The sequence below is a fragment of the Pleurodeles waltl genome, chromosome 3_1, assembly GCF_031143425.1.
Source record: "Pleurodeles waltl isolate 20211129_DDA chromosome 3_1, aPleWal1.hap1.20221129, whole genome shotgun sequence".
Lineage (NCBI taxonomy): Eukaryota > Metazoa > Chordata > Amphibia > Caudata > Salamandridae > Pleurodeles > Pleurodeles waltl.
The window spans coordinates 741096632-741123881 of NC_090440.1; the positions used below are offsets into that span (position 1 = coordinate 741096632).

Below are 27250 nucleotides of genomic sequence, written 5' to 3' on the forward strand. Positions count from 1 at the left end.
CTTATCATGGCTATCATTTGTTGCTCATAACGTTTTCTTTCTTTGAATTATATATATTTCTGAAATAACTAGTTTAAAGTACAAAGATACATCTATTAACATGAAAGTTTACTAAACTACATCCCTGATGAGCAAAATATACACTTCATTGTTTTCTGTGGCGTACTTAATATAAACAACCGAGGCACAAAATAATGACACAGCACCTGATTCAAGACCACACGTAACACATTGTTTCTGCCTTAATCCATGGCTGTTTGACTGGATGTATGTATGCCTGCAAATTCGAAACATGTTCTCACAGAAAGTTGTTGGTATGCGAGGCATTATGGTTAAGAAATGGTAGTGGGATCCATGCAGGTTTCATTATCATGAACTCCCCTGGGTGTCTAGTTTTCAAGGGCTGTATTTGTTCCTTTCGAGCCCCTCTGTTACTTAAGTACAGAATCATATTGGTTGGCTTTAGAACAAGCAGTAGTTATAGTGTCAAAGAGCAAATACTAATAATAGTGCCAGATTATTGAACCCATGACATTGATTCTGAACAGTAAAGCCATGCACAAAGTTATGTGTACCACCTGCTACAGACATAGCACAGGACTCACATCAACAAACCACCACCATTCAAGGCCTCATCACGTTCGTACACCTTTAGGACTGAAACACCAATCACATTACCACTCACCCAGTCAACAGCCAAGTTGCAAACCCATCTCCAGCAGGCCACTAGATACACACGTCTTCAGCCAACACCATGCATACCGCTCATGAACAGCCACACAAGACTCCCGCAACAGCCTCCCAATGGGATATTGCAAGCCATTAGGAGTGGTTTATGCCATCATTTGTGTCACTCCTACCAAGACCATCTGCCTTATACCTAAGAGTCCTATGAAACCACTCGTAGGCTAAGCGTTGACCATCTGTTAGCCTCTCTCAGTCTCCTAACACCGCATAGGTACACCTTTACTAACTCCTCCCTGTGGCAGCCTTTCCAATACTGTAAAATATAAATATACTAAATAGAATGCAGAGTTACTGGTAGAAATGCAGCCACCTACATGCTCTATGCATTTGGTGTGGAGACAAAGTCCTTCAAGGTGTCATTCGATAATAAAGAGCAATCAAATAATTAAGGACAGTTATGAGTCCTTTCTAGTACTATATATACACACACAACATTAAGGTGGAGGCCTTGTTACATGAAAATAATTATTTGTATGTATAAACAAATGTTACAACAAGTGAAACAGCAGAAAATAAACACAAAGGTCTTCAAAAATCATTGTGCTCTGTGTATAATGTGGTCTAATGGTGCAAGCCAGAAAAGGCCTGCAAATGTGGCATGTGTAAAACTCTATGCACTGTGCATTTGGTGGGCGGAAGCAAAATGTAAGTGGCTAAAGTGTTCCACAGCCTCCTTAATTATATTTCTATCAGGGGTTTTGCCAGAAAGGCTCCAGGGCAGAAGGACTGAAAAATTAAATGACTGTAAAATATTCCTCTCCCGGGTGGTGGGGGTGGAGTGGGAACTCACACCCTTTTAGGGGGTCCAAACAACTTATTCAGGGAAGGGGAAATCTCAGTCTATAATATATCCCCCACTTGGGGCTTGGGCTGATGGAGGGTCCACCCATGTCTGGGGGAGCGGACACCAACCCCCCCCCCCCCCCCCCCCCCCAAAACAAATCTTTTCTGGTGTCTAGAGGGTCCCTGCTTGTGCATCACAGTACATCTGCTATCCATGAGCAGGCATCTGTTCGAGAGAGGCATCTCTGGAAAGGTGAGACTCCTTTCCAGTGATGTCTCCCTCAAAATAGAGGGTATGCGAGGAGAGAAATACCACCAGTTGTGCGTGATGCTCTCCTTACCTATTCCTCGTGACACTATCTTTTGGGATCTGTGACGTCCTCATCAGCAGTGGGTAGTGGGTGTGGGATCTGATGCGATCCGGTTTGGCCCCTGTAACATGTCACATTGGGGAAGCCTACAGTGCTAGTGCCAGAGGATCCACAGCACTCCCCACTTTAGATGACCAGTTGACCTAATCAGCACTGCAGAGGTAGTGCAGGGGATATTAATGGGATGAACTTGGCAGCAGAGGGGTTAAATGTTATATTACTTGTTACAGTGTATGCCACCTTCCAACTTTAAAATCATCCTTATAAACTGGGGTGCCCCTTCTATCTTCCATGCTTCTAATTATTTTTTGTTGATTTTTATGTCTGGATGGGCATGTCTGTCTGGACACCGCCAGGCTTCCACTGTTAGGGGGTCATTACGGCATTGGCGGGCGGCTACTGCCGCCCGCCAATGCGGCTGCACTCCCGCCGCCCCCATCACGACATCCCCGCTGGGCCAGCGGGGATGAGGCCGCAACATAGGAGCCGGCTCCTAATGGAGCCGGCGGTGTTGTGGCCGAGCGATGGGTGCAGTTGCACCCGTCTCGCTTTTCACTGTCTGCTATGCAGACAGTGAAAAGCTGGCCGGGGCCCTGTTAGGGGGCCCCTGCACTGCCCATGCCAGTGCAGGGCAGTGTGCATTCCTTTTGTGCTGCTTTATAGCTGCTCCTTGTGGCTTCTCATCCTCAAGGCAGTGTTCTCGTCACCATATCAGTGGTGTGGTGTGGTGTGGCGTATGAGTGAGGTTCTTGCTCCCTGTGTTAACTCGCTGCGCACCTCTTTCCCCCCAGAAAGACTGGTTTTACGTACAGAGACCTCTTTCTTGCCTAAGGTTGTTGCACTGTTCAATGTTCGTCAAAATGCCACCTTGATGGCGTTCTATGCTCCGCCTCATCCTCTCTAAGGAGAAGGAATAGCTACATCTCTCGGACCCCAGGAGAGCACTGAGATTCTACATAGATCAGACCAAGGAACACCAGGTAACTCTTTGTGGAAATTGGAGGGGCATGACTTGGCACCACAAGATGGCAGGTGAAGTCTGTAGAGGCTCCTGTCGCCCGTCCCGCAATTTATCAATACGCACAGCCATCTCAGCAGGCAGCACACGTCGAATGGTAGAGAGGGGAGCCTGGACCGAGGGAGTGCCCCCACTTCATGACCTGGTAGCCTCCCCTGCTGCAATGCAAAAGACCTTCCTGTCGTGCGTCCTGGGCGAGCGGGTGTGGCCTACAGCCTTAAGTGAGCCCACTCCCACTCTGAAGTATGGCGACCGACAGTCTGCCGGAGAAGACCGTGGCTGTTCATTCTCCCCCCACCCCCCTCCATATGCCTGAGGGCCACAAGGTTGGTGCTGCTGGCTGCTGCTATTCTAGCCACTGCATAGATTGACTAGCGGATGGCAGAGGTGGGGTGGACCCCACTACTAGACAGGCTCCCACTGCAGGGGAGGTGGGGCCCTGTGCTGGAATTTAGGGTGGACTGGCTGGCTGCGGTGAGTGTGCCTACTCCTGGAGGAGGAGGACGTGAGTGGGTAGGCCTCCTGGGAGCCTGGGTGACTGATGTGCCGGCCTGTGCTGCTAAGGGACAGGTGTTGTGAAGGCCCCAGAGGGAAGAGGTGAGTGGCTTGTTGGCGTGCTGATGTGGTGGGAGACACCGGTTAAGACTAGTTGTCCTGGATGAGATAACCTAGTGTCTGCACCTGGAGTGATTGAACTGGGCATTGAGGGCGCTTCAAATGGTGAGCCTTATTTGTTGGCGAATTACTGGCAGACAGTTTGCATTGCTCTTTCTTGTTTATGGATTCCTCATACCAGACTGCTGCTAACCCCCGCTCCCTACCTTGGCCTTTGTTGGGATGCTGACAGACTTGTACGGATGTGCAGCAACTGGTGTTCTTCCCCTCTCTCTTCCCGCACAACACTGTGAGGAGTGGGCGGTGGGAGCAATGAGAACGGTTGGCCTCCCCCACTGATTTGTTGGCTGCCTGGTCTGTCCTGCAGAGCTTCACTTCATTGCCCCTGCCGAGCTTCACCATATTGCCCCTGCTGGCCCCACTTCTTTGAGATGAACTGCCCGAGCCACTTACTTGGTTTCATCATGTGGAAGAAGGGGAACATTTGCAGGCGGGTGACTATCATCCGTGTCCCCCTGAAATGGTCGCCCACTGCTTGGGTGCCGTGGCACATCCTGACCAGTAGGCCCCAACGCCCAACTGTCATGATGAGTAGCTCGACAAGATTGTGGAAGACATAGCAGCAACGAGGCAAGACCTGCGCAACAGAGTGGATGCTGTGGCGGTGGAAGTTGGGCTACTGCGGGATGATCAAAATAAATTGTCTGCCAGAGTTGCAAGTACAGAGAGTGAATTTAAGGACTTGCGACTGTCGCTAAAGAAACTGGAGGAGCAGGACCGGGAACTGGAGCACTGAGCGGAGGATGCAGAGAGCCGATCTGGGCGGAACAACCTCAGAATAGTGGGATTCCCAAAAGGAGCAGAAGGCTCTGATCTAGTTTTTTTTTTTTTTTTTGAAGGATGGTTGGCTCGAGCGATGGGGACAGATTGTCTAGCCCTGCAATACATGGTGGAACGTGTGCATAGAGTGTCGGCTCGCAGGCCTCCAGATGGGGCATCTCCTAGACCAGTGTTGTTGTGCCTTCTGCACAACAAGGACAAATAAATAATACTGCAAAAGACGTGAGAGGCAGCGCCATTGCAGCATGAGAACGCTTGCATTTATCTGCTCCCTGCTTCTGAGGCTTCAGTCTAGTGTCGGAGAGCCTCTTTCACAGGAGTCAAGAAACCGCTGCACCAGACTGGTTCAACGTACTCACTACTGTTCCCAGCTAGACTCAAGGTCATAACTAATGGCACTAGCTTCATTTTCACCAAGTCCACAGATGATTGGGACTTGGTAGAACAGCGTAGATATGAGGCTTCCACGTCGTCCTTACCACGAGAACACATTCAACAGCCACAGAGAAGGAAACGAGGAAGGAAAACCCTTCACAATCTTACCTGAACAAAACTAACATCGCTCCTACTCCGGCACGCATGGAACAATAGCAGGCCCCATCAGTGGCATCTGCACTGTGGTTGGATAGGGGATCGAATCAGTCACAGGACAGCAGAGGGTGCCCCTCTGAATCTGAATCGGTGGGCTCGACCAAAGAGACCCCCTCTGATATACTGCTGGAGGTCACCCCGCAGACAGCGGGCTCCTTGATTTAACAAGGCCTTGATTGATTGAACGAGTACTGTCTCTCTATGACCTCCTCATCTTGCAAGCTGGGTGAGATGAGTGGAGGAAAAGAACTTCATGCCCTAGATGAGACGCTGTATCCTTTAAGTTGTTATCCAGTGCGGGCCTGGTGGCGCATGCACCAAATGCTGCCCCTGCAAGATTGACTAGGTTTAATGTGTGGACCGTCCACCCCCACACCCTGCTCCCGGGTGCCCAAGGCTATCGCTGCTGGGCTAAATAGGGACCCCATAAGTTGCAACTTTATGTTCAATGTTTGGGCGTACTTTGAAGTTCAGAGACGCCTTGGGATGGGAGTTGCGGGTAATAGTTGATGTTATAACCTAGTTCATGGAAGCTGCATAGCATGCACAAGCACAGGTATAGACTTGGGCTCACAATGAGCAGAAGGCGTCCCTTTCCCTTATTGCTGTTAAATGACAGACATCAAAGTAGTCACTTGGAATGTTCAGGGTATGGGCACGACTCGTAAGAGACGCAATACAGCAGTACATCCAGGGTCACAGAGCGCGAATAGCGCTATTGCAGGAAACGCACATAGCTGAGGGAGAGGACACTAGGCTTCAGCACTACATACTGCTATTTCACTACATACTCGGGGTTTGCCTGCGGGCCCATGGTCTGGATCCATGCAGGAGTTCCATTCAACTCTACTAACACAGAAGTAGATCCCGATGGCCTGATATGTTTTTGTGGAGGGATTATTTGATAATCAGCAGGTGCTATTGGGCAGTGTCTACTGTCCCAGTATCTCTCAAATAGCTTTCTTTTCATGATTATCTACTGTTTTGGTAAGATGGGCACACCTTCCATGGATAGTAGCAGGAGATTTCAACAGTGTACTCAATATTGACTGTGAACGGTCATATCCCCTGCTGTCCACGTCGCCTGTGGGGTCCACTGTGGCGCACTTCTCCCAATGGCTGGGGCAGTGGGCGCTGCACGATTGCTGGCGCACACTGCATCCGGCACAGAGTTTACATATTATTCCACGCCACACGATCTGCATGGTCGACTAGACTATGGGGGTCATTCATAAAGACCGCTGGTGCCATTCAGACCTTCCCGCTGGGCCGGCGGGCGCTAACATTGTTAGCGCCCGCCGGCCCAGCGGGAAGGGGGCCTGCAACACTGAAGCCGGCTCTGAATGGAGCCGGCGGTGTTGCAGGTGTGCGACGGGTGCAGTTGCACCCGTCGCGAAAAGCAGGCTGGGGCCCTTTAGGGGGCAGCGCCGCCATGGCGGATTCGCCCAGCCGGGGGAAATCCGGCTGGAAACCGCCGGACCCGGTTTTCTGACCCCGGCTTTACCGCCGCGGTCAGAATGGGCAGGGAAGCACCGCCAGCCTGTTGGCGGTGCTTCCGTCATTTTAGCCCTGGCAGCCTCGGACCGCCAGGGTTAGAATGACCCCCTATATGTTTTGCCAGGCCCCATTGCACTCACTGGCACCACCGCAGCATATTTGGGGAAAATGTTCTCTGACTGTAAGGAAATGCCTCCTTGGCATGGTTACCCCCTGACTTTTTGCCTTTGCTGATGCTAGGTTTTGAATTGAAAGTGTGCTGAGGCCTGCTAACCAGGCCCCAGCACCAGTGTTCTTTCCCTAACCTGTACTTTTGTATCCACAATTGGCACACCCTGGCATCCAGATAAGTCCCTTGTAACTGGTACCCCTGGTACCAAGGGCCCTGATGCCAAGGAAGGTCTCTAAGGGCTGCAGCATGTCCTATGCCACCCTGGAGACCCCTCACTCAGCACAGACACACTGCTTGCCAGCTTGTGTGTGCTGGTGAGAACAAAACAAGTAAGTCGACATGGCACTCCCCCCAGGGTGCCATGCCAGCCTCTCACTGCCTATGCAGGTATAGATAAGTCACCCCTCTAGCAGGACTTACAGCCCTAAGGCAGGGTGCACTATACCATAGGTGAGGGCACCAGTGCATGAGCACTGTGCCCCTACAGTGTCTAAACAAAACCTTAGACATTGTAAGTGCAAAGTAGCCATAAGAGTATATGGTCTGGGAGTCTGTTTTACACGAACTCCACAGCACCATAATGGTTACACTGAAAACTGGGAAGTTTGATACCAAACTTCTCAGCACAATAAATGCACTCTGATGCCAGTGTACATTTTATTGTAAAATACACCCCAGAGGGCACTTTAGAGGTGCCCCCTGAAACCTTAACCGACTATCTGTGTAGGCTGACTGGTTCCAGCAGCCTGCCACAACCGAGACATGTTGCTGGCCCCATGGGGAGAGTGCCTTTGTCACTCTGAGGCCAGTAACAAAGCCTGCACTGGGTGGAGATGCTAACACCTCCCCCAGGCAGGAGCTGTCACACCTGGCGGTGAGCCTCAAAGGCTCACCCCTTTGTGCCAGCACCGCAGGACACTCCAGCTAGTGGAGTTGCCCGCCCCCTCCGGCCCCGGCCCGTACTTTTGGTGGCAAGGCCGGAGAAAATAATGAGAATAACAAGGAGGAGTCACTGGTCAGTCAGGACAGCCCCTAAGGTGTCCTGAGCTGAAGTGACTCTAACTTTTAGAAATCCTCCATCTTGCAGATGGAGGATTCCCCAATAGGATTAGGGATGTGACCCCCTCCCCTTGGGAGGAGGCACAAAGAGGGTGTACCCACCCTCAGGGCTAGTAGCCATTGGCTACTAACCCCCCAGACCTAAACACGCCCTTAAATTTAGTATTTAAGGGCTTCCCTGAACCTAAGAATTTAGATTCCTGCAACTTACCGAAGAAGAAGACTGCTGAGCTGAAAACCCCTGCAGAAGAAGAAAGAAGACACCAACTGCTTTGGCCCCAGTCCTACCGGCCTGTCTCCTGCCTTCTAAAGAAACCTGCTCCAGCGACGCTTTCTCCAGGACCAGCGACCTCTGAATCCTCAGAGGACTGCCCTGCTTCCAAGAGACCAAGAAACTCCCGAAGACAGCGGCACTGCTCCAAAAGAACTGCAACTTTGTTTCAAGGAGCAGATTTAAAGACCCCTGCAACTCCCCGCAAGAAGCGTGAGACTTGCAACACTGCACCCGGCGACCCCGACTCGACTGGTGGAGAACCAACACCTCAGGGAGGACCCTCCGGCGACTCCGAGATCGTGAGTAATCAAAGTTGTCCCCCCTGAGCCCCCACAGCGACGCCTGCAGAGGGAATCCCGAGGCTCCCCCTGACCGCGACTGCCTGAACCTAAAGTCCCGACGGCTGGAAAAGACCCTGCACCCGCAGCCCCCAGCACCTGAAGGAACAGAACTTCTGTGCAGGAGTGACCCTCAGGAGGCCCTCTCCCTTGTCCAGGTGGTGGCTACCCCGAGGAGCCCCCCCCTTGCCTGCCTGCAACGCTGAAGAGATCCCTTGATCTCTCATTGAAAACCATTGGAAACCCGACGCGTGTTTGCACACTGCACCCGGCCGCCCCCGCGCTGCCGAGGGTGTACTTTTTGTGCTGACTTGTGTCCCCCCCGGTGCCCTACAAAACCCCCCTGGTCTGCCCTCCGAAGACGCGGGTACTTACCTGCTGGCAGACCGGAACCAGGGCACCCCCTTCTCTCCATTGAAACCTATGTGTTTTGGGCACCTCTTTGACCTCTGCACCTAACCAGCCCTGAGCTGCTGGTGTGGTAACTTTGGGGTTGCTCTGAACCCCCAACGGTGGGCTACCTTGGACCAAAAACTGAAACCTGTAAGTGACTTACTTACCTGTGAAACCTAACAATACTTTACATCCCCCAGGAACTGTGAAAATTGCACTGTGTCCACTTTTAAAACAGCTTATGGTGTTTTATGTAAAAAGTATACATGCTAATGTAATGATTCAAAGTTCCTAAAGTACTTACCTGCAATACCTTTCAAATGAGATATTACATGTAGAATTTGAACCTGTGGTTCTTAAAATAAACTAAGAAAATATATTTTTCTATAACAAAACCTATTGGCTGGATTTGTCTCTGAGTGTGTGTTCCTCATTTATTGCCTGTGTGTATGTTTCAACAAATGCCTAACACTACTCCTTTGATAAGCCTACTGCTCGACCACACTACCACAAAATAGAGCATTAGTATTATCTCTCTTTGCCACTATCTTACCTCTAAGGGGAACCCTTGGATTCTGTGCATACTATTCCTTACTTTGAAATAGTGCATACAGAGCCAACTTCCTACACTGACCATAATCCTTTACTGGTGCAATCCTGCTGGGGGCCTCCACGACCTCCAGTACCCACATGGAGATTACAGCTTGTGGCACTGGAAGACCAAGGGTTCAGGGAAACCACACAAGACTTTGAAACACTATCTGGCAGATAACTGGGGCACTGCAACCTCTCATTTGGTTGACTGGGAGGCACTGAAAGCAGTGGTATGTAGACACTGTATCCGCACAACTGTGGGAGTTTGAGCATCAATACATAAGGAGTTAACACAATGGAAAATGCACTCCGGGAAGTGAAACTCCAAACACACACATCCCCAAGGGGGAACCACCAGCTCATTGACGCCACTGAGAGACTTGCCTGACTAGTAGAGCAGCTCTGCTGCCTAGTTTTTAAAGCATACCAGGCCCGGATGCATGCTAAGGGGAACAAATTGGGCCACCTGTTGGCGTGGCTTTTGCGTAGCTCAGTTCCCATCTTAGCGATTAGGACGTCCCCCACTTGCTTACTAACTAACCAGGCAGATATTCATGAGGCCTTTACTGCCTATTACCGAGATCTGTATGGCCCTCCCACCATTGATTAGAACTTGGAAGATAAATACCCTTCTCCAGGGGTTCACACTGCCATTCTTCTAAATTAGAGGCCCTAATCCCACCCCTTTCACTGCCCGACCTAAATGAGGCTGTAAAGGCACTAGCAATGGTAATACCCAGGGGTTAGATGGGTACCCCATTGAATTTTATAAAATGGATTTCCCCTGTCAATGAGGGAGGCTGTACTCGTGTCCCTCCCTAAACCAGACAGAGACCTGAAGGAGATGGCTTCGTACCTCCCCCTTTCATTGCCGGGACTACAAGATCCTAGGTAAAATTATTGCCTCTAAGTTACTAGGCCAACTGCCACTGATACAGACCAGAGTGGTTTAGTTCCAGGCAGATCCACAACGCTTAATATCCATGGACTACGTAGAGTTATGGAACGGGTGCCAGTCCAATGGCTATATCCTGCGTGCCTGGTTATGGATCTTGCAAAAGCAGTTTATACGCTAGACTGGGAATATATGTTTTCAACTCTTACAGCCTTTGGTGTCGCTGGCCACCTACAAAGCCTTATCCGTCTCCTGTATGCAGTTCCCATCGCTCGAGTGAGGGTGGGCCGGAGCATTTCTTCTTCTTTCCCAGTGAAGAGAGGCATGTGGCAGGGGTGTCCTTTTATTTCCCAACCCCCACCACTGCTTTTTACCTTAGCCATAGAGCCACTGGCTAAGAAACTGTGGCAGGGAGTGAGGGTTTCCCCTTGAAGGAACACTGCATACTGGCTCCTTGTATGCAGATGATGAGCTGATTTACATTTGTGATATCAGGAAGGGCATAAAGGCTGTAACTGCGGTCTTGTCCTGTCTATTGTGTGGAGCGGTAGGTAACTGGTGCATGCTCTTTGCCTGCTTATATGGCTTTCAGGTTCAGAACATAGTTTGATAAACAAAAAGATACGGTATAGAGGCCACTTTAAAATGTCCATTTTCTGACCTTAGAGTGCATTGGAGTAACGGAGCCTTTAGTGACTATTGGGGGAAAAAAGTTTAAAGTCAGGGAACATTTTTTTCATACGCTAGAGTTGATTGTATTGGAGTTTGCCCCACTGCAGCTAGAAAAAAACATGGTTATTAGTCTATTTTTCCCTAAATATAATAGTCACTTCTTTTTTTTTCTTCCCAAAACATGCTTCCTGTTGCAATAAGCAGGCAAAGCTTTATTGCAGTAGCGCTTTAGTATTTCCTGGTTTCCAAAAAGGTTGTTCATGAGATCTCTTTGAACTTTTTGTTTAATTTTTTTTTTTTTAAGCTCAATTGTATCTCTTGGCTCAAGTCTTTTATTCATTCTTCACATAATTGAAGGTTAATTAGGTTTAATATTCACACATTATTAGATTTCAGTTTCTGTAAATCTTTCAAAATGTTTACATCCATGTTTTAAACTTCAGGTTAGAAAATGGATTTCCTGCTGGAACCTGAGTACGGACAAGAAGCACACACTTTTAAGACTGCTTTATGAAGCACTTGTTGACTGCAAAAAAAGGTATTTCTATTCAAATCCAAGATTTCGATCCTGTTTGTTGAGCAGAAAAATAAGTAAAATAAACCAGTGTTCATACCTCAGCACTCGCAGATGATGACTTTTCTTCTAAGTAGAGTGTGAACATTTGTGTTAATGGATATCCATTTCAAATGATGTTGTAAACTTTTTCAAAAGTAAATAATTCTAAATTGATAAAACTATTTGCAAAAGTTGAGTTGTCTGTTAAGGAAAATACTAGTTTTTAATCCTTTTCATCAAAATAATTTATAAAAGTAAAGATATCTTAAAACATCTGACAGATAACACCTGAATAAGACATTCTCTTTATTATTATTTTTTTTTTTATTGAAGTATAGTACAGTACAACATAGGAACACGCCAATCACAATAAATGATTAATTGGTGATTATGCCAGGTAAACTTCTCAGCCTAACTCCAACAATCTATACATTTTCACTGTTAAAAATATTTTTGCGACACAAACACCTTTTTCAATGCAGGATGTCACCCTTTTCAGAAAAAGTAGCACATCTGTTTAGTACTTTTGACTGAAAAAACGCTGTATCCATGCATTATAAAAAAAAAAAATAATGTAGGGGATGGTTCTCCTGTGGTTAGGCAGTCATAGGGCAGCACCTAAAGAGAAGTGCTGAAGGAAGTTGACGGACCATGGAGGAAATCAATGGATAAACAATGTACAGAGAACTAGGGTAAGGAAGAGGGAATGAAAACTAGAAAACACTGAAGATCAAGAAGGTGGATCATGGTGTGTCAGACTACGTGGTCAGAGAATGCTCAGACTGAGAGTTGCAATCATCAGGGGGAAATTGAAAATACACTTTTTAGATTCTGCCCCAAGTGCCAACATTAGTTCACTCAATGGGACAAACACAAAGGCCCTCATTAAGACATTGGTGGTAATGATCGCCTACCGCTGCGGCGACGGCTGCCAAAACACTGTCACCGCTGCTCCCTACCGTCCGCCATATTATGACCGTAGCCAGAATTCCGCCAGACGGTCATGGCGCCCGACGGCGCTAAGGTGAGGTGCGCCAGTAGATCACCGCAGACCGTATCATGATACAGCCTGGTGGTGTTCTGCTGGCAGGCGCTGCTGCTGGTAGCAGCGCCCCATCCCATCTCCTTCCAGAGGACCCCCTGCAAGCAGATAAGTTGGGTGCTCCGATGGGAGGGGGGGTGGGGGCTGTTGTGTGTGTGTGTGTGTGGGTGTATGTGATTGTGTGCGTGCATGAATTGGTGTGAGTGCGTATATGTTATGTTATGTTGTGTGGTGTGAATGCGTGTGTGCTAGAATGTATGTCTGTGTGTTGTGTGAAAGAATGTATGCATTTGTGGGTGAATGTGGGCATGAGTGTGTGTGTGTATGTTGGTGCGTGAATGTGTGTGTATGTTGGGGTCAGGAGGGTGAAGGGGGGGAGCACTCTGGGGAGGGGTGAAAGGGGAGACCCCTATCAGTGTCAGGGAATGAATTCCCTGGCCCTGATAGTGCCTACCGCCATGGTTTTCATGGCGGTAAGATTGCCACGAAAACCATGGTGGTAGGTCGGGTCATAATCCCACAGGTGGGACAGTGACGGCCGCCTAGCTGGAGACTGAAGTCTCCAGCCTGGCAGCTGTTACTGCCCTGCCGGACAGAGTGGTACATTGGCGGTTTGGCTTGAGCCAAACCGCCAATGTCGTATTTTGGGGAAAGGTACCACCAGCTTGTTGGCAGTACCTTTCTCCAAAATACCGCCATACACCAGGGACATAATGAGGGCCAAAGTCTGTAATCTCTGCCTGCGTAGAGACAACAGCTCTGAAAACTGTGAAGCATGCACCAATTGTATAGCGAAAACATTATGAACAGGGAGAAGCAGGGGCAGACACACTGCGCTCCCATGCAGGCACAGAAGAAGAGCAACTTATCGCTGAGGGACCTCTGGCTATCAAGTGAAAAGGAGGGCAATGTCAAAGACGCAGAGGTGGCTTAGGTGGAAGTTACGGGGGCAGAAGAAAAGTTCATTAAGGTAGAGCCAAACTATCCTCACAAGAAGAAAGAACACTGAACGGTCTCGGGGTAACTTAAAAAAATAAAACACCCTGGGGTAAGCCTTGAAGCTGCACAAGACTACCTCAATGTCAAAACTCTTGTGAACCGAAGTGAAGGGGAAGCAAAAGGAGGCCCACGGGTACCGCTACCAGTACACCGATGGAGGACATCAATCTGAGAAACGTCTGGCACTGAAAGGCAATCAAGAGAGGCTTATGGATACACCACCCCTAAAGAGAGAGCACTCAAGTTGAGTGAAAAAAGTGTTGCCTTAAGGCCAGTATGGCGACGATCCTCCAAAGGTGGAAAAGGGGCAGGAAACCTTTGGTGGATTGCCAACTCCAACCTACTCTTGAACTGCTAAGTGGGAGAACTCATGAAACGTTCCCCAGAACAGTAGAAAAAAAAGAGTGACCTCTCTTATAGAAGAAGTAGAAACAATTGCCAGCACTAGCTTAAAATTAGCACTGGATGCTGCAGACATGGTAGGCAGACAACTGGTCACAGGCACAGCCATGAGAAAGCATGCCTGGTCCTTAGTATCAGGTTTCAAAAACGAATTGTGAGGGGAGTTTACAGATCTTTACATTGCTGCTCCCTTAACAGCACACAACCCCACAACAAGCACCCCCAAAACAGTGGCAGTTCCAAACACCAGAGCCTCATCCCTTTAGGGGTAGAGCAAGAGAAGGGGACATCCTTCCAGAGCATCAAGCCCCTCAAACAAGTGACTACACGCACAGCAGTCCAACCACATAATACCAGTTGAGAACAGACTTGGAGCCTTTGTCTGGGAATGGAGAAAAGTCATACTTGACAAATGGTTCCTCAGAATCATCCAACATGGGTATTGCATAAAATTGATATGGCCACCTCCAGGGGTACTACTGAGAAAAAAAACATGCACGAAGGAAGAAGGGCTGTCCCTCCAACACGAGGTAGAAGAGCTCATACAAAATCAAGCAAAAAAAGAATAATCCGCAGACAAAGGTCAACCAGGCAAACTACTCCATTCTGAATGTGGATTCTGGAACACAAAGATTCACAATGACAGTATTTAAAGATGTCATTTCATTGGCGCAGGAAAAAGACCACATTGGGACCAAAGATTCAAAGTAAACCTACTTGTAAATTTCCATGAATACCAAACAAAAGATTCCTGTGCTTTGCCGTAAACCAGGTCCATTGCCAATTGTGGCTACTCTCCTTTTGCATCAAATCAGCGTCACAGGTGTTAACAAAGTATCTAGATTGCTGGCTGTTGAAAGCAGGCTCTTCCTCGACGTGCAGAGGAACTTCAGGATGGTCATGAACACGTTTAATAATCTAGGATGTACAATAAACATGTAAGAGTCATCACCACTGCCAGAGAGAGTGTTTCTAGGAGCAAAAATCAGAACACTGGAGGCCAGAGCCTACCCCTACACCTAAGAAGCTTGAGATGCTAACAGAGTAAGCTGACCGCTACCATAAGCGTCAGTCTCTCACAGTAAAGGTAGTGAGGAAAATGAAGGAAATGATGGTCTCCTACATTCCTCATGCAAGACTGTATATGAGACCAATCCGGGAGGATCCAAGACCAATAGTCGCAAGCAACTGGGAGTTGGAAAGATGTGGTGGTGGTGGTAATGCAAAAGGTACTGGAAGAGAGGACATGGTGGAACAAAGACAACATAATAGTGAGAAGACCTCATGCAACCAGGCCACACAGTGACCATCACCACAAATGCATCCCTCAAAGGATACCTGTGGTATCTCACCATGTTTTACCTCCACAAACAAGGAGGATCAAAATTATACAGACTATCAAAGCAAGTTCAGGAAATCTGGAGATGGGCCATCCACAGAATGATAACCATAACAGCAGTACACCTGCCAGGGCTGGAAAACCTAGAAGCAAACAGACTAAGCAGGCAGATATCAGTCTCTCCCTGTATGAACTAATGGCACATACTTGTATGAGACTGATACCGGTCTGTTTGCTTATACATTAAAAAGGTGTTTCTCCAGTGGGGGGGGAACCAGAAGTGGTATTATTCGCAACTCCCAAAAACAGAAAATGCAGTGACTTCACATCCAGGCACCCTATCTGCAGGAAATGCTCTGTGGATAAACTAGTCAGGGAAACTTTGCATATGCCTTTGTACTGATTTGCCCTCCCGTCTACCTACCCCCCTCCTCCCTCCCCTCCCCCCCCCCCCTCCTCCCTCCCCTCCCCCCCCCAATACCTCTAGTGACAAACAGTCACATATGACACTAGTCCTAATTGCCCTGCAAGGCAGGCTTGTTTTTCATAGTTGGTAGAGATGGCACAACAAAATAGAATACCTTTTACCCGCCACTCACGGCCTGCTGTCCTTGCAGAAGTGTATAGCACCCCACCCGGAATCTAGCAACTTGAGTCTAGCAGAATGGCTCCTGAGGACCTGTTTGGGACACCGGCAGCAGCACAGCTATGAAAGAACAATGGATAGCTGAAGAGGCTTGATGACCATGCACAAGAAAATACTACATGACAAAATGGTTAAGGTACGTTGTGTGGTGAAAGGAAACACGCCAAGGCACAGGATACCACAGTGATCAGATACCTATATGATGAGAGTTTACCCTATGCGTCATTACAGGTACACTTGGCAGCGATAGTAGCCTACACAAGAGGACATATATTGGAGGTTTCTTGACTGCACCTGTAACAAGGTTTCTAGAGTGAGCAAAAACATCAGCAACACCCAGATCAGCACCATCACCCATGGGGGACCTTAACTTGGTGCTTGCAAAACTAATTAGAGATCCTTTTGAACAGCTATTGCACAAGTCAGAGCTCAGGTTTTTAACCCTAAAGTCTGCCTTTCTGATCACTATCACTTAAGTAACTAGGGTGAGTGAACTGGAAGTGCGAACCACCCAGGAACCCTACCTGCGAATACATAAGGACAGGGTGGTCATGAGAACAAACCTGCGCTTCCTACCAAAGGTATTATCACAGTTTCACATTACCCAGGCTGTGATGTACTACTTGTAAAGGACAAAACTCTTCAGGAAGGTAAGCCAAATCTATCCTCTGCAGACCACAACAAGGGTTATCCGATTTTAACACCAAAAAAAAGAAAGACAACATATCAAGATGGATAGCTCACACAATTGAAACCTGCGACAGGAAGGCAGGTGTTCAGCTAGACACACGACCTATAGCATATTCCACAAGGAACTGTACCTCATGGCCATGTGGTCATCACCTTTTGCATCGACATTCAACTGTATAAGGGACAAAGGCTATTGAAGCATTTTTTTTGCCAGTTCATGCTCATTTCAACCCAAATGCCTAAGGCGGACAAGATACTGCTACAAAAGCAATGCACACCATGTGAATCCAAATAAATTCATGCTGTAAAACAAAATGGTTGCTTACCAGTAAAAGTGGCTTAGCATCTTAAAGGACTTTCTGGATTCACATGCAGCCCACCTACTTCCCCCAAGAAATGAGGTGCACCGGGTTAAAGCAAACAAAGTAAGAACTTTAAGAGAACATCTAATACTAGGAAGCCAAGAAAAAGCAGTGTAAGTCACCAAGGGGAGAGAATAATCTGAAGATGGTGACCACACACAGGGGCTTCAGTGGCGCACGTTAGATGTCACAAGGGGACGCACTTAGTGCCAAATACTACCAGACAACACCCAGAAACAGGGACAAAAACTGGAGAACTAAGAAGTTAATATTCCAGACTCACACTAGATGGTAGAATACACAACATGTTAATCCAGAAATTTCTTAAAGATACAAAACTATTCCTACTGTTAAGTTACAACTTCGTTCTTTCTAGTTCTCAAAACATTGTGAAGATTTACAGTAAATTAACTGTGCAAACCACCTACACAGAGAGACTGTTGTGTGTCTTATCGGAATACCTAACTGATGTTGAAGTATCAGCTCTTTAAGTCTCTTATTCATCATAAAGGCTGCTGTCACTGCCGTTTGGCTTGTATAATTTGCTCGTTGCCAACCCAGGAAAGGTCCATTTGGCTTCTGGTGGCTAACAATAATATCCTGTAGCTAGGTATGGCGTGGATGAAGCCAAGACGGTGTCTGATTGCAAATGGCCCAATAGTTGGCCAACAGTTGTTTGATGTGAAATCTTTATAGTCAATTTGAATTTGCAAATATATAACCAGCACCTATTTTTGCAGTACTTTTCTACATATCGACAGTGTCTCTGTAAAAACAACTTGAAGGCATCAGTACTTCAGAGTTTGAGTGCATCTTACTCATGTTTTAGCTCTCCTCGTGTAAAATCTCATAGTTCAGTTGGACTAGTCAGGCAGGGTCCCCCAGTCAAAATGCTAATGTTGAGATCAAGCAAGAAGGCATGAAACTCTTCCCCTTAAAGTTCCAACACTCCTTTGCTCCAGATCTGGTGAGGCATATAACGTAATTCTCATTTTTTTCTCCATTCATAGGAAATGGTTGCCAGGTGCACATACAACAAGCTTTAATACCACTGTTTGCTTATCATCTTTTGATATATGAAAATGTCCTGAGGGTCTGCCTAAAGTGTAGTCTTGAACCAGGGTATTCATATGCCCTGGAGAGAACTATAGATTTCTTAGCAGCAAACCTAAGCATGGACAACAGGAGGTGGAGCATATTGTAATTTGCAGAGTTTTCAGGAGATTTATGAAGAATGTTTCTCAATATGTCAGCAGGACAGTCCAAGTCATAGCATATGTTTCTCTTTGTATGGTGTGCTAGAATCGTCCATCTTGAGGCATGGTTAGCAGATATGCAGGATGGAACCCACATCTAAGCACCCACTGCATCATAGCTGACATTCATTGTGTGCAAATATGCTGTCAGACACCAACTACCCACAGAATCTCGAAGGATTGTACACAACTGGAGAAAAACTTCACAGGTCTCTATATGGATTGCTATCGGTTATCATCAAACTGCCTACCTCTGTGCCAAGCTGCAGTGTGTGCTTGGGGGAAATAATGGGTTAAGATTATCTAAATGTAAAAGATTAGGCTCCCTCGAACTGTTCTGAGTAGGGGTGGATGGAAATTGCGGGGTTTCACTCCACGGAGTTACATGAAATCTCTGCACAATTCTGCAGTTATGTGAATAGACAAAAATCTGTAGCCCCTCTAATTTTTTGCAAAGTTAACTTTTTCTACGCTGAAAAATCAGCGTGAACTGCACCAAAGGTGCACCAGAAGGTGCTGCTGCAGAAGTTCATTTTGCTGCCAGTAGACTTTCTACGCGAGCGGCAGCTTTCAAACGGTCGTGATGGTTTGTAGTGAGAAAATCTCACCTGGTGCCCTCCTAGCATCCGAAAATCACACCGGGAGAGGGATGGGCAGGCCACAATTCGTGCTCACTAACTTACTGTTGTCGAGCCGGGTGTGAGGAAAAATGTCTGCCACGTGGTGGAATTTAGCCGGATTGAGTTACAAGCCTAACACAGTAGCCAAAATAACTTCAACTCTGCCAGCAGGGCAGAGTGTATTGCCTACTTTTTTTGTGGAGATAGGTTTCTTAAAGTAGATGAGGCTGCTAGTTGTTCCCTTTTCCCTTTATTAGAGAGTGTAATGGTGCAAATTAAAGTAGGGTAAGGAAACCGCTTCTAAAACAAACGGTTTTGACAGAGATGGAACAAAATTAGAATAAGGCCTTGCTGATGCTTATGGAAAATAAGACTGCTGTGGGTTTTCTTCTGCTTACACTGCTATGTGCATTTGAAGATGGATCTGCTGGGTACACTTGGCCATGTATTTTATGCCCCAAGCTCTGATGTTTTAGGAATAAGCTGCACGGGGAAATAAACTATAGTTGGTTTGAATCACCTAATTGTGTTTTCCCAGTAATATGTATTCTCTTGTAGCAAGGGTAATGAAGGCCACATGAGAAATTCTGCAAATAAGTCCTACGGGAGGCAATATAGTTTAACATGCCTTGGAGAACCAGGCTCTTCCCACGATTAGACAATGAAGGGTGAAAATAAGACTTGATACAAATGGAAAGCATGATTTAAGATTAAGATTATTTAACACAACTGGTGCAAGGAATGGTTTGGAGGATGGGCTCTGTGTGTTGGTGATGTTCGTGCGAAGGTGTACCTGATTTTTAGAAGACTCGTTAGAAATGTAACTACACGAAAACTGAGGTTTCCTCTTGTGTAGAAATAAATTCGTCATGTATTACGCTCTACAGCACTGGGTGCACTTATATAAACCCTGGACTGGGGTACACTTCACTCACCACTGGATACTAGTCCACCATATTATTGTTTCTTTCTTTTATCTTGTTGTTCTTTCTAGCTTGTTCAGAAATAGCCAAGATGACAATATATTGTAACTCTATAATCGAGAATAAAGTTTCATGTTAAATGAACAGCTGTTTAATACCATTGATTTAAGCATCCTGCATTTCCTAAGTAGTTATTTTGAAAAATAGTTTTATAAGCAATCTCCACCTTTACATTGAAGGAATGATTTGATAAGCAACAATTTGATTACATGTTTTGATGCTTTATTGCACACAACTCAGTGTTATAAAAACCTATGTATACCAGAGAACTATGAAATGTGTAAAATGTGATGTATGCCTGAGAAATACAAGTTTCTTCACCATGACAGACCTCAAGCCGTTCTGCAGAGTTATAACATTGCCGGACTACTAGGATTTCGCGTAATAGAACATCAAATTATCCAGAAAAAAATTCAATTTATTTGGCACCATATTTGATAGTATTAGTTTCATCAATTTCAGCACGATATAATATTTTTGAAATTTGCAAATTATATGGCAAATGCAACCACAGGATTGCATACATTTTCTGACTTCATTATTGTGCGTTGTTTAACCAGCAATTCAAGAAGGGTAAACAAAGCCTAAAAACTTTAGTTCTAGTTGGTGCACATTGTTGGGTCCACTTTGAATTTTATTTTTCCACACGCACTGCCCCAAAATAAACCTGTTAGGAAAAAAAGGTAACTAACCGGAAAATGTGTACTATGGTCCTAGATTGCCTTCTCAGGGTTCTTGTTACGTTTAAAAACACTGTGCCTTAGGTCTCATGATAATTAATATCACCAGAACCCCTTGATGGCGTCATTGGACGATATTACAGAGTATATTCATTATGTATCATAAAATATTTTTTTCACCTAAAATACCAAAGGTTAAAGCACCTCTATATCAGAGTATGGTAGTAGAAGGTTAGCTTACATAAAAAATACCTTAGAAATTCAATGGAAAAAACAAAGGTTAAAATTATGTTATAATAGTTAGGTGTGAAATTAGGTATAAAATAACCAAATATTTAAAACCAAAAAAACTACTTAACTTCAACAGTTGTAGGTTACTGAGCTAGCTGTAACTTTTGCCACCATCAAGCACTACTTAGGACCTCACATTTTACATCAGTCGTGACATGTTAAATGATGCACTGATGACATCTCAAATAACATCATTATTTATTAACCCTTTTATGACCACCATGAGCAAATCTTTAAATGCAGATTTCTAGAGTGGAATTCACAACAAATAACGGAAAGTGCGCTTTCTGAGCGAAGTTCTAACTTTCTTTCAGATTTGATGTAATTCAATTCATCCGTTTATTTTTCTGCATCACTTCCCAAGATTTCCTGTGGGAATTAATACTGGAAAACTGTTTTGGGACCTTCACCCACGTTTTTTTCTGCCCCCCTTGCTGGGTCACACAAAACGTCCCCCTGGCACTTCGGAGGCTCTGCCTCTTATACATTAGCAAAACCCTACATGAATGAACATCCTGAGAAGTGTGAAAAGACAAGATATTACTCAATCGACATGGTAATGAAAAATCAGAGAGGATGGCATCGTGCTGAGGTTGAGACGTCAGCCTAAATATATAATCCGATTGAAATCAAGACAGGTTTATGAATTTAAGGATGAGGAGCTGATGTTCACTTATGAGAGCTGTGCTTGATTTAAAAAAAATAATAATAATAATTTTGAGATTTTAAAAGGAGCAGAATATGTATAAAATAATTAGAATCCACTCACGTCCTCGGGAACGTAGTAAGATACCAGCAGGCCACAGAGGGAATAAAGCAGTAGTAATTGCAATTATGTCAGAATTCACTAATGTAGACCACGATGAGGCAAGATAATTATTCCTGAATTGATAATGAAGTATGGATATGCTGCTGCCATATGCAAGATCTGTACAAACTTACTGTTAGTATGCGCCTTTAGTTTCTATCAAGTTTGCGTATTTTTCTTTTTGGCTGGTGGCATTAGTACAATACATTTTCCAAAATGCACCACTATGAGCAAATGTGATAATTGATCATTCTTGTTTTCATAGTACAGTGTGCCATTGTTCTCCCCCCCCCCCCCCCCTCCAAAATTTAACTTGGATGTGATCCTCCAAAAATGCTGGCACAAACAGAAAAAAGTGTGTGTGTGTGGGCGCACACCTACTAGGGTCTTGTTTTTCATGGAAAGTTTTGGAGCGATCCATCAAGTGGGGGCCGGGGGGTAAAAAAAAGTGTGATTCCCATGTTAATTCCCATTAAATCTTTAGACACGCCTACATCCCGAACCGCTGGATTGAATTACACCAAACTTGGCTGGAAGCAAGATCTTGGAGTGCAGATCATGCTTTCTGTGATTTGGTGTAAATCCTTCAGTAGCTGTAGAGATATTAAAGGAAAAAGAAATATAGATATCTAGGAATGCCGATCCTCTGCAGACCCAGCATTCCCCCTGCTGATATCTGATTGACTGCCAACACTTCAAGTAGGAAGTGTTGGCAGCCATAAAGAAGAAAATGGGGCAAGGTAGGAATAGCCCAACCCCCTTGTCTTGGTCCTGGGACCCAGCCGGGGCTTTATTTTTTAAATTTGTTTTAATTGTTTTGTTTTTTAATTTCAATAGATTTTACCAATTTATTTATTTTTTCTAAAGTGCAGTTACCCGTGTTTTTTATTAATTTTGCCCCGGGTGGACCAGGTACCAGGGGCATTGCAGCTTTTGTTTATAAAGAAAAGAAAAAAAAAGGGCGGCACACGAGGTCCCCCTCCTAGGCCTCTGAAGGCCCACACCATGCACTGCTAATTACCTCAGATATAACAGCACTCATGCAATTTTTATAACACCATTTTAATATCACTGTATCATTTGTAGTAACATTGATGGAAAAAAACTGCATGGCGGGGGTGCAAGTTATAGTTTCCTTAGGGCACGATTTATAGTTACTAGAAATAACTATAACAGCTGAATTTCTATGGTTTTGTACATTTAAAATGTGAGTCTATTTATAACGTCCCTGTAGCCTTTGTTTTTTTTCTGTGAATATTTGTGTTCTCTTTCTCTCTTGCAGCCCCCTTTTCAAGTTTCAGTCTTGTTTTGCTTTCTTCCACAGTCGTCATGGAGGCAGTGCTTAATTTGAGCTGATGTTTGCAGGTGCTGGGGCACTGGCACTGAATTCTCAAAACCAGCACTTGGAACAGTCCACCACATGGTGGCACTGTTTGTGTGAATTAAGCACAACAATAGTATTTAATAATTCAATATAGATTATAAATTAATACTACCTCCACCCTAGCCATTCTTTGGGTCTTGGGGAATAGTCACAATTTTCACACTTGTAGGAGGGTGATGGCCAGTAGTTCTGTTGGTACTGGTGTTGGCTGAGCTGTCAAGGGCAATGGATGGTGCAAGCTGCAGTAGCTTCTTGAGAAGAGCCCTGGCACTTATATATTTTTTTTTACAAATCAGGCAGCACATGTCATTTTTACTTTCTATTACTTTTGCACTATTAATACCTACTGGGCCTCGTAAGCTATGCCATTAAGAGCTCTCTGCTATCTTAATATGGGTCTGCACTGAATGTTGACAAACAGTTGATTGGACTTGTTCATCTATTCAGTTTTGTCAATGGAAGATTGTCATGTTTCAGCCAGAGCAGGATGTTTGTCTCATTTAAGAGTGTTATATTAATTTACTTATAACTACAGTTTGTTTCCAAGAAAAAACTAGGCAAAAATATTTCTTGAAGCCTAACAGGAAATCTTTGCTCACCAGAGTGATGGAAGATGCCTGGGAAGGGTATGTGCAATAAGCATGAATGGCAACTAAATGTAAAAGAGATTTTAAGACTAGATGTATTCAAGCGAAGACGACAAATCTGTGCTGTGCCCTAGCATGGTCTTGGGTCACCCTGCTTTTTTGTGCGCAAAGCTTGTTGAAGTTTTAAATTGAGGTGCGTTGTCGGTGTATATTAGAAAGAGTTTTGCTTAGAGTTTGCACAGGAAGGAATAGAGGACCGGATGGACCACTCTCATGCTGATGTGATAGGCTTGCTCCGTATTAGAGCACCTCTCCTGGCCATCAGCTCCTCAATGTGTGCTCATATTATTCTATCCAGGAGTTTGTCACTATTAACTGAGTAGCTTCATGTTCCTTCTTTAATAGTTAATACTTTCCTACTTTAATAGTTATAAGTTTGTCATGCCAGGCTCCTGTTCTTTGGTATATACGAAACAAGTGGGTTTTCTAAAAGAATCCTTTGCTATCCTTGTGTCCAAAAGTGTGTGTGTGTGTGTGTGTGTGTGTGTGTGTGTGTGTGTGTGTGTGTGTGTGTGTGTGTGTGTGTGTGTGTGTGTGTGTGTGTGTGTGTGTGTGTGTGTGTAGTTATAAATATCACTATATACTTTTTTTTTTTTTCTTTTTTTTGCTGGTGGTCACATTCCAGTTGTATTACTCTCTTCTGTGCTGCACTAATCAATGAATTAGAGATCGTTTTCACTACTTTTATCTATATTAAAGACATACAGCTCCTGGGGCATGTGAAATAAATAGTTATAGATGAAGAACTTGGAGGTTTCTCATCGTGAAGTATGAGTGATATGAAATAGTCAAGGAGAGAGAAACTCTAGTTAGGTCATTCTGAATCCTGAGGTGAATAATATCCCCCTCCTTCACAGTAACCCATCCTACAGTTTTATGTCTGATGGTTTTCAAACTTTTCCGCAATTGTGAACAGATGCTTCGAGTTGAGGTTTTTAAAACAAAGAAATCAGGGAACTGATGGGAGCATTCAATAGTTCAGGGATTGAAAATAATTACGTCACAGCAGGGTAAAACGAGATTTGTTTCTCACTACTGTGATGTCATTGTAGTGAATAACTGCATTTGAGAAGCCTTTTTGGATTAGTGGATATTTCGTGACCCATGCACAAGCTGATTCTGTGAGTCCAAAGGACCCAGCCATGACAACCCTGAGTAAAAAGAAATAAGCTGCTTGCAAGTTAGTGGACATAGTCCTGATGAAGTTCTTACCAACAACGTCCATCTAAGGGGTATAGAATCTGTGGCATACTTTTTCTGGCTGCAGAGATCACTTAGAATTTAGGTACAGAGTTCTCCCTTTGGAATAAAGCAGCAAAACCTAATTGGGTTTATGTAGAAAGTAAGGCATGGTAGGGGTCTAGAATATGTAGGAAATGTTGTGGAACCAGAGAAATACCTGGTTTGCTTTATCTAGAAAGCTTCCACGATGATTGTTGCCTAGGCCGCAAGAGAAATGGTATAGGCATTTAGCTACCTCAGTAGTTGCTCTGTGGAAGCAAATTATGTAGTCTACTGTTTAGTATGCCTGAAGGGATGGCCTCTGGGGGCTGATCATGCAACCCATCCAAGAAAGTACCATTATCCAAAATTTTCGATCTGCACATAGCAATTAATGTCCTAAATGGGACCTCCTGCAGACTAGTTCAGGAGTGTGAAATTTAATAAAATATGTGCTTGTCCATGGGACAGATTGCATCTTAAATCTACTTGTCCTGTAAATCTACCTCTCTCTATAGTGCTATGTAGTGCGGTGACAAATTATGGCAGCAATCTCATTATGTTAGAGCTCTGATAATAGCCTGTCTGATTATGCCAGGGCTACTATTGTAGTAGGATTTGAAAGTGAACTTGTAAACACTCAATAGATTTTTCTCATGAGCAAATCTACATATGCATATTTGCTCGTGCTAAAATACAGTTCACTAATATTTTCTAAGAGTACGATTTCCTTGTCTACTTCTGTAAGTTCTTGTGAGTTCATGAAGGCCACTAATTCAAAGACATATACCATGGGTACACTTTTGTGACTTTCTTTAAGAATTGGGAACCCAATTAGGTATGACGTTAGCAATGACTTTTTTGTTTTTATTAAACTTCTCTTTCTCTCTCTACCTATCAGCTGGCTTTACTGTGAGTGATCGCATTCTGCTGTTCCACAAGGAGCATATGGGCTCACAAAATAGTTTTGTTTAGTGCCAGGAACTACTGTGGCAATCAGTGAAGTAACAAAACCGGAGGGGCTCCCCCTGCAAAGAACATGGAGGGTTCCCCCCAGACTCACTTAGTGCAGGTGCTGTGCTGAGGGGGGTTGCGGGGCCTTTGTTATGCCACTAGTGGCAATGTGTTCTTTTTGAGACCAAAAAGGTTTTGGTTTTTTGTCTTTTTGCCAATGTTTGTTACAATGGTGAGAGCCTGGCAGCTCCCACAACAATAAAGTGTTACAAAACCCATGTCAAAATAAGACACACATTGATGAAACCAAAGTATTCACAAATAATGTCAGATCGGTTGGCTTTGCCAGTACTTTTTTCTTTTCATGCTTCCCATAACCTTGTTGAAAATGGTTACAATGATTTTCTTTTAGGAATATTTTCTTTAAATACTAGCATGCATCAACACATTTTACTAAATGACGTTTCAAAGAAATAGCACCCAGGATTTTATACTGGCGAAATGTATTTTTTCCAACTTGCATTTTTTTCTGAACATTTTATTTTGAAAGTAAAGAATCATCACTCTTGCTTACAAGTTCCTGCAAACATCTGCATCTAATCGGTGAGCATTCTGAGATAATTATACTTAGCCTCATGCCATGAAACTTTTCAAACTTTTTTTTATTTTTTTATTGGAACCACTGTCAGTACTGCAGTGCGACCCTAAAACGTTTATTTACAGCACTCACCCTACTGATGAAGGCTTTTCATTAATTAACCATGAGTACAATTTTGAACAGCATTAACATATGGACACACACAATACCTCAACTGCAGACAGTTCTCTTCTCTGTAAACTGGAAGCCAAAGGGTTTGTGCTGCAGGGTGTTGGGCCTACTTGTCCCAAGGACAAAATAAACCTGAAAACTTGTTGCCCTTGACCCCAAACAATATATCCCAGGTGTCGGGCAATAGGATTTCCACATACCAGTAGTTTCTATTGAACTCTCTTCTCTAGGGTGCTGATTCCTGGTCAGTCCCAACAAGTGATGCTTTCCTCTCAAGGACACGTTCTCTGGGATTTTAAATGTTATTCCTCTCCTTTGGATCTGTTTTGAATTGGTATCTTCTTTTGGTGGAGTGAAAGAGTGTATTGAGATTCATTATGTTTGTATCTGGATAGAAGCTGCTGTGGAGGTTTAGGGTCACCGCATGTTGCAGGAAATAAACACATGATATTCAGCAAATGATTATGCTAGTTTTGTAGACGGTGAGGTGTAGTTCTTGTCCTTTTGTATCTGCTTTCCATAGTTTATGTATATGCTTGCGGTTGATAGTTCACGTGTCCTTGATCTCGAGGTGATTGTCAATATCCTAGAAGACTGTAAGCTCCTCAACCTTAGAGAAAACTAAAATGTATTCTGTGTCGGCAAAGGATCCACTCATGCCCACCTATGTCAAGCATCTTGGCATCAAATGGGAGTGGCATAGTCACTGTCTTTGGAGTATCCTTTGGAGTGTTACAGCTGA

At 44.8% G+C, this 27250-nt stretch overlaps 1 protein-coding gene across 2 annotated transcripts in view; it reads left to right on the forward strand.

Annotated features, from left to right (window-relative positions):
* Positions 1-27250, forward strand: part of EIF3M (eukaryotic translation initiation factor 3 subunit M) — a 133121-nt gene that overhangs the window by 54235 nt on the left and 51636 nt on the right. For both annotated transcript variants that reach the window (XM_069223511.1, XM_069223512.1), the window contains exon 5: positions 11303-11397. In XM_069223511.1, the coding sequence (XP_069079612.1) occupies positions 11303-11397 (95 nt within the window). The remainder of the gene's footprint in view (positions 1-11302; positions 11398-27250) is intronic.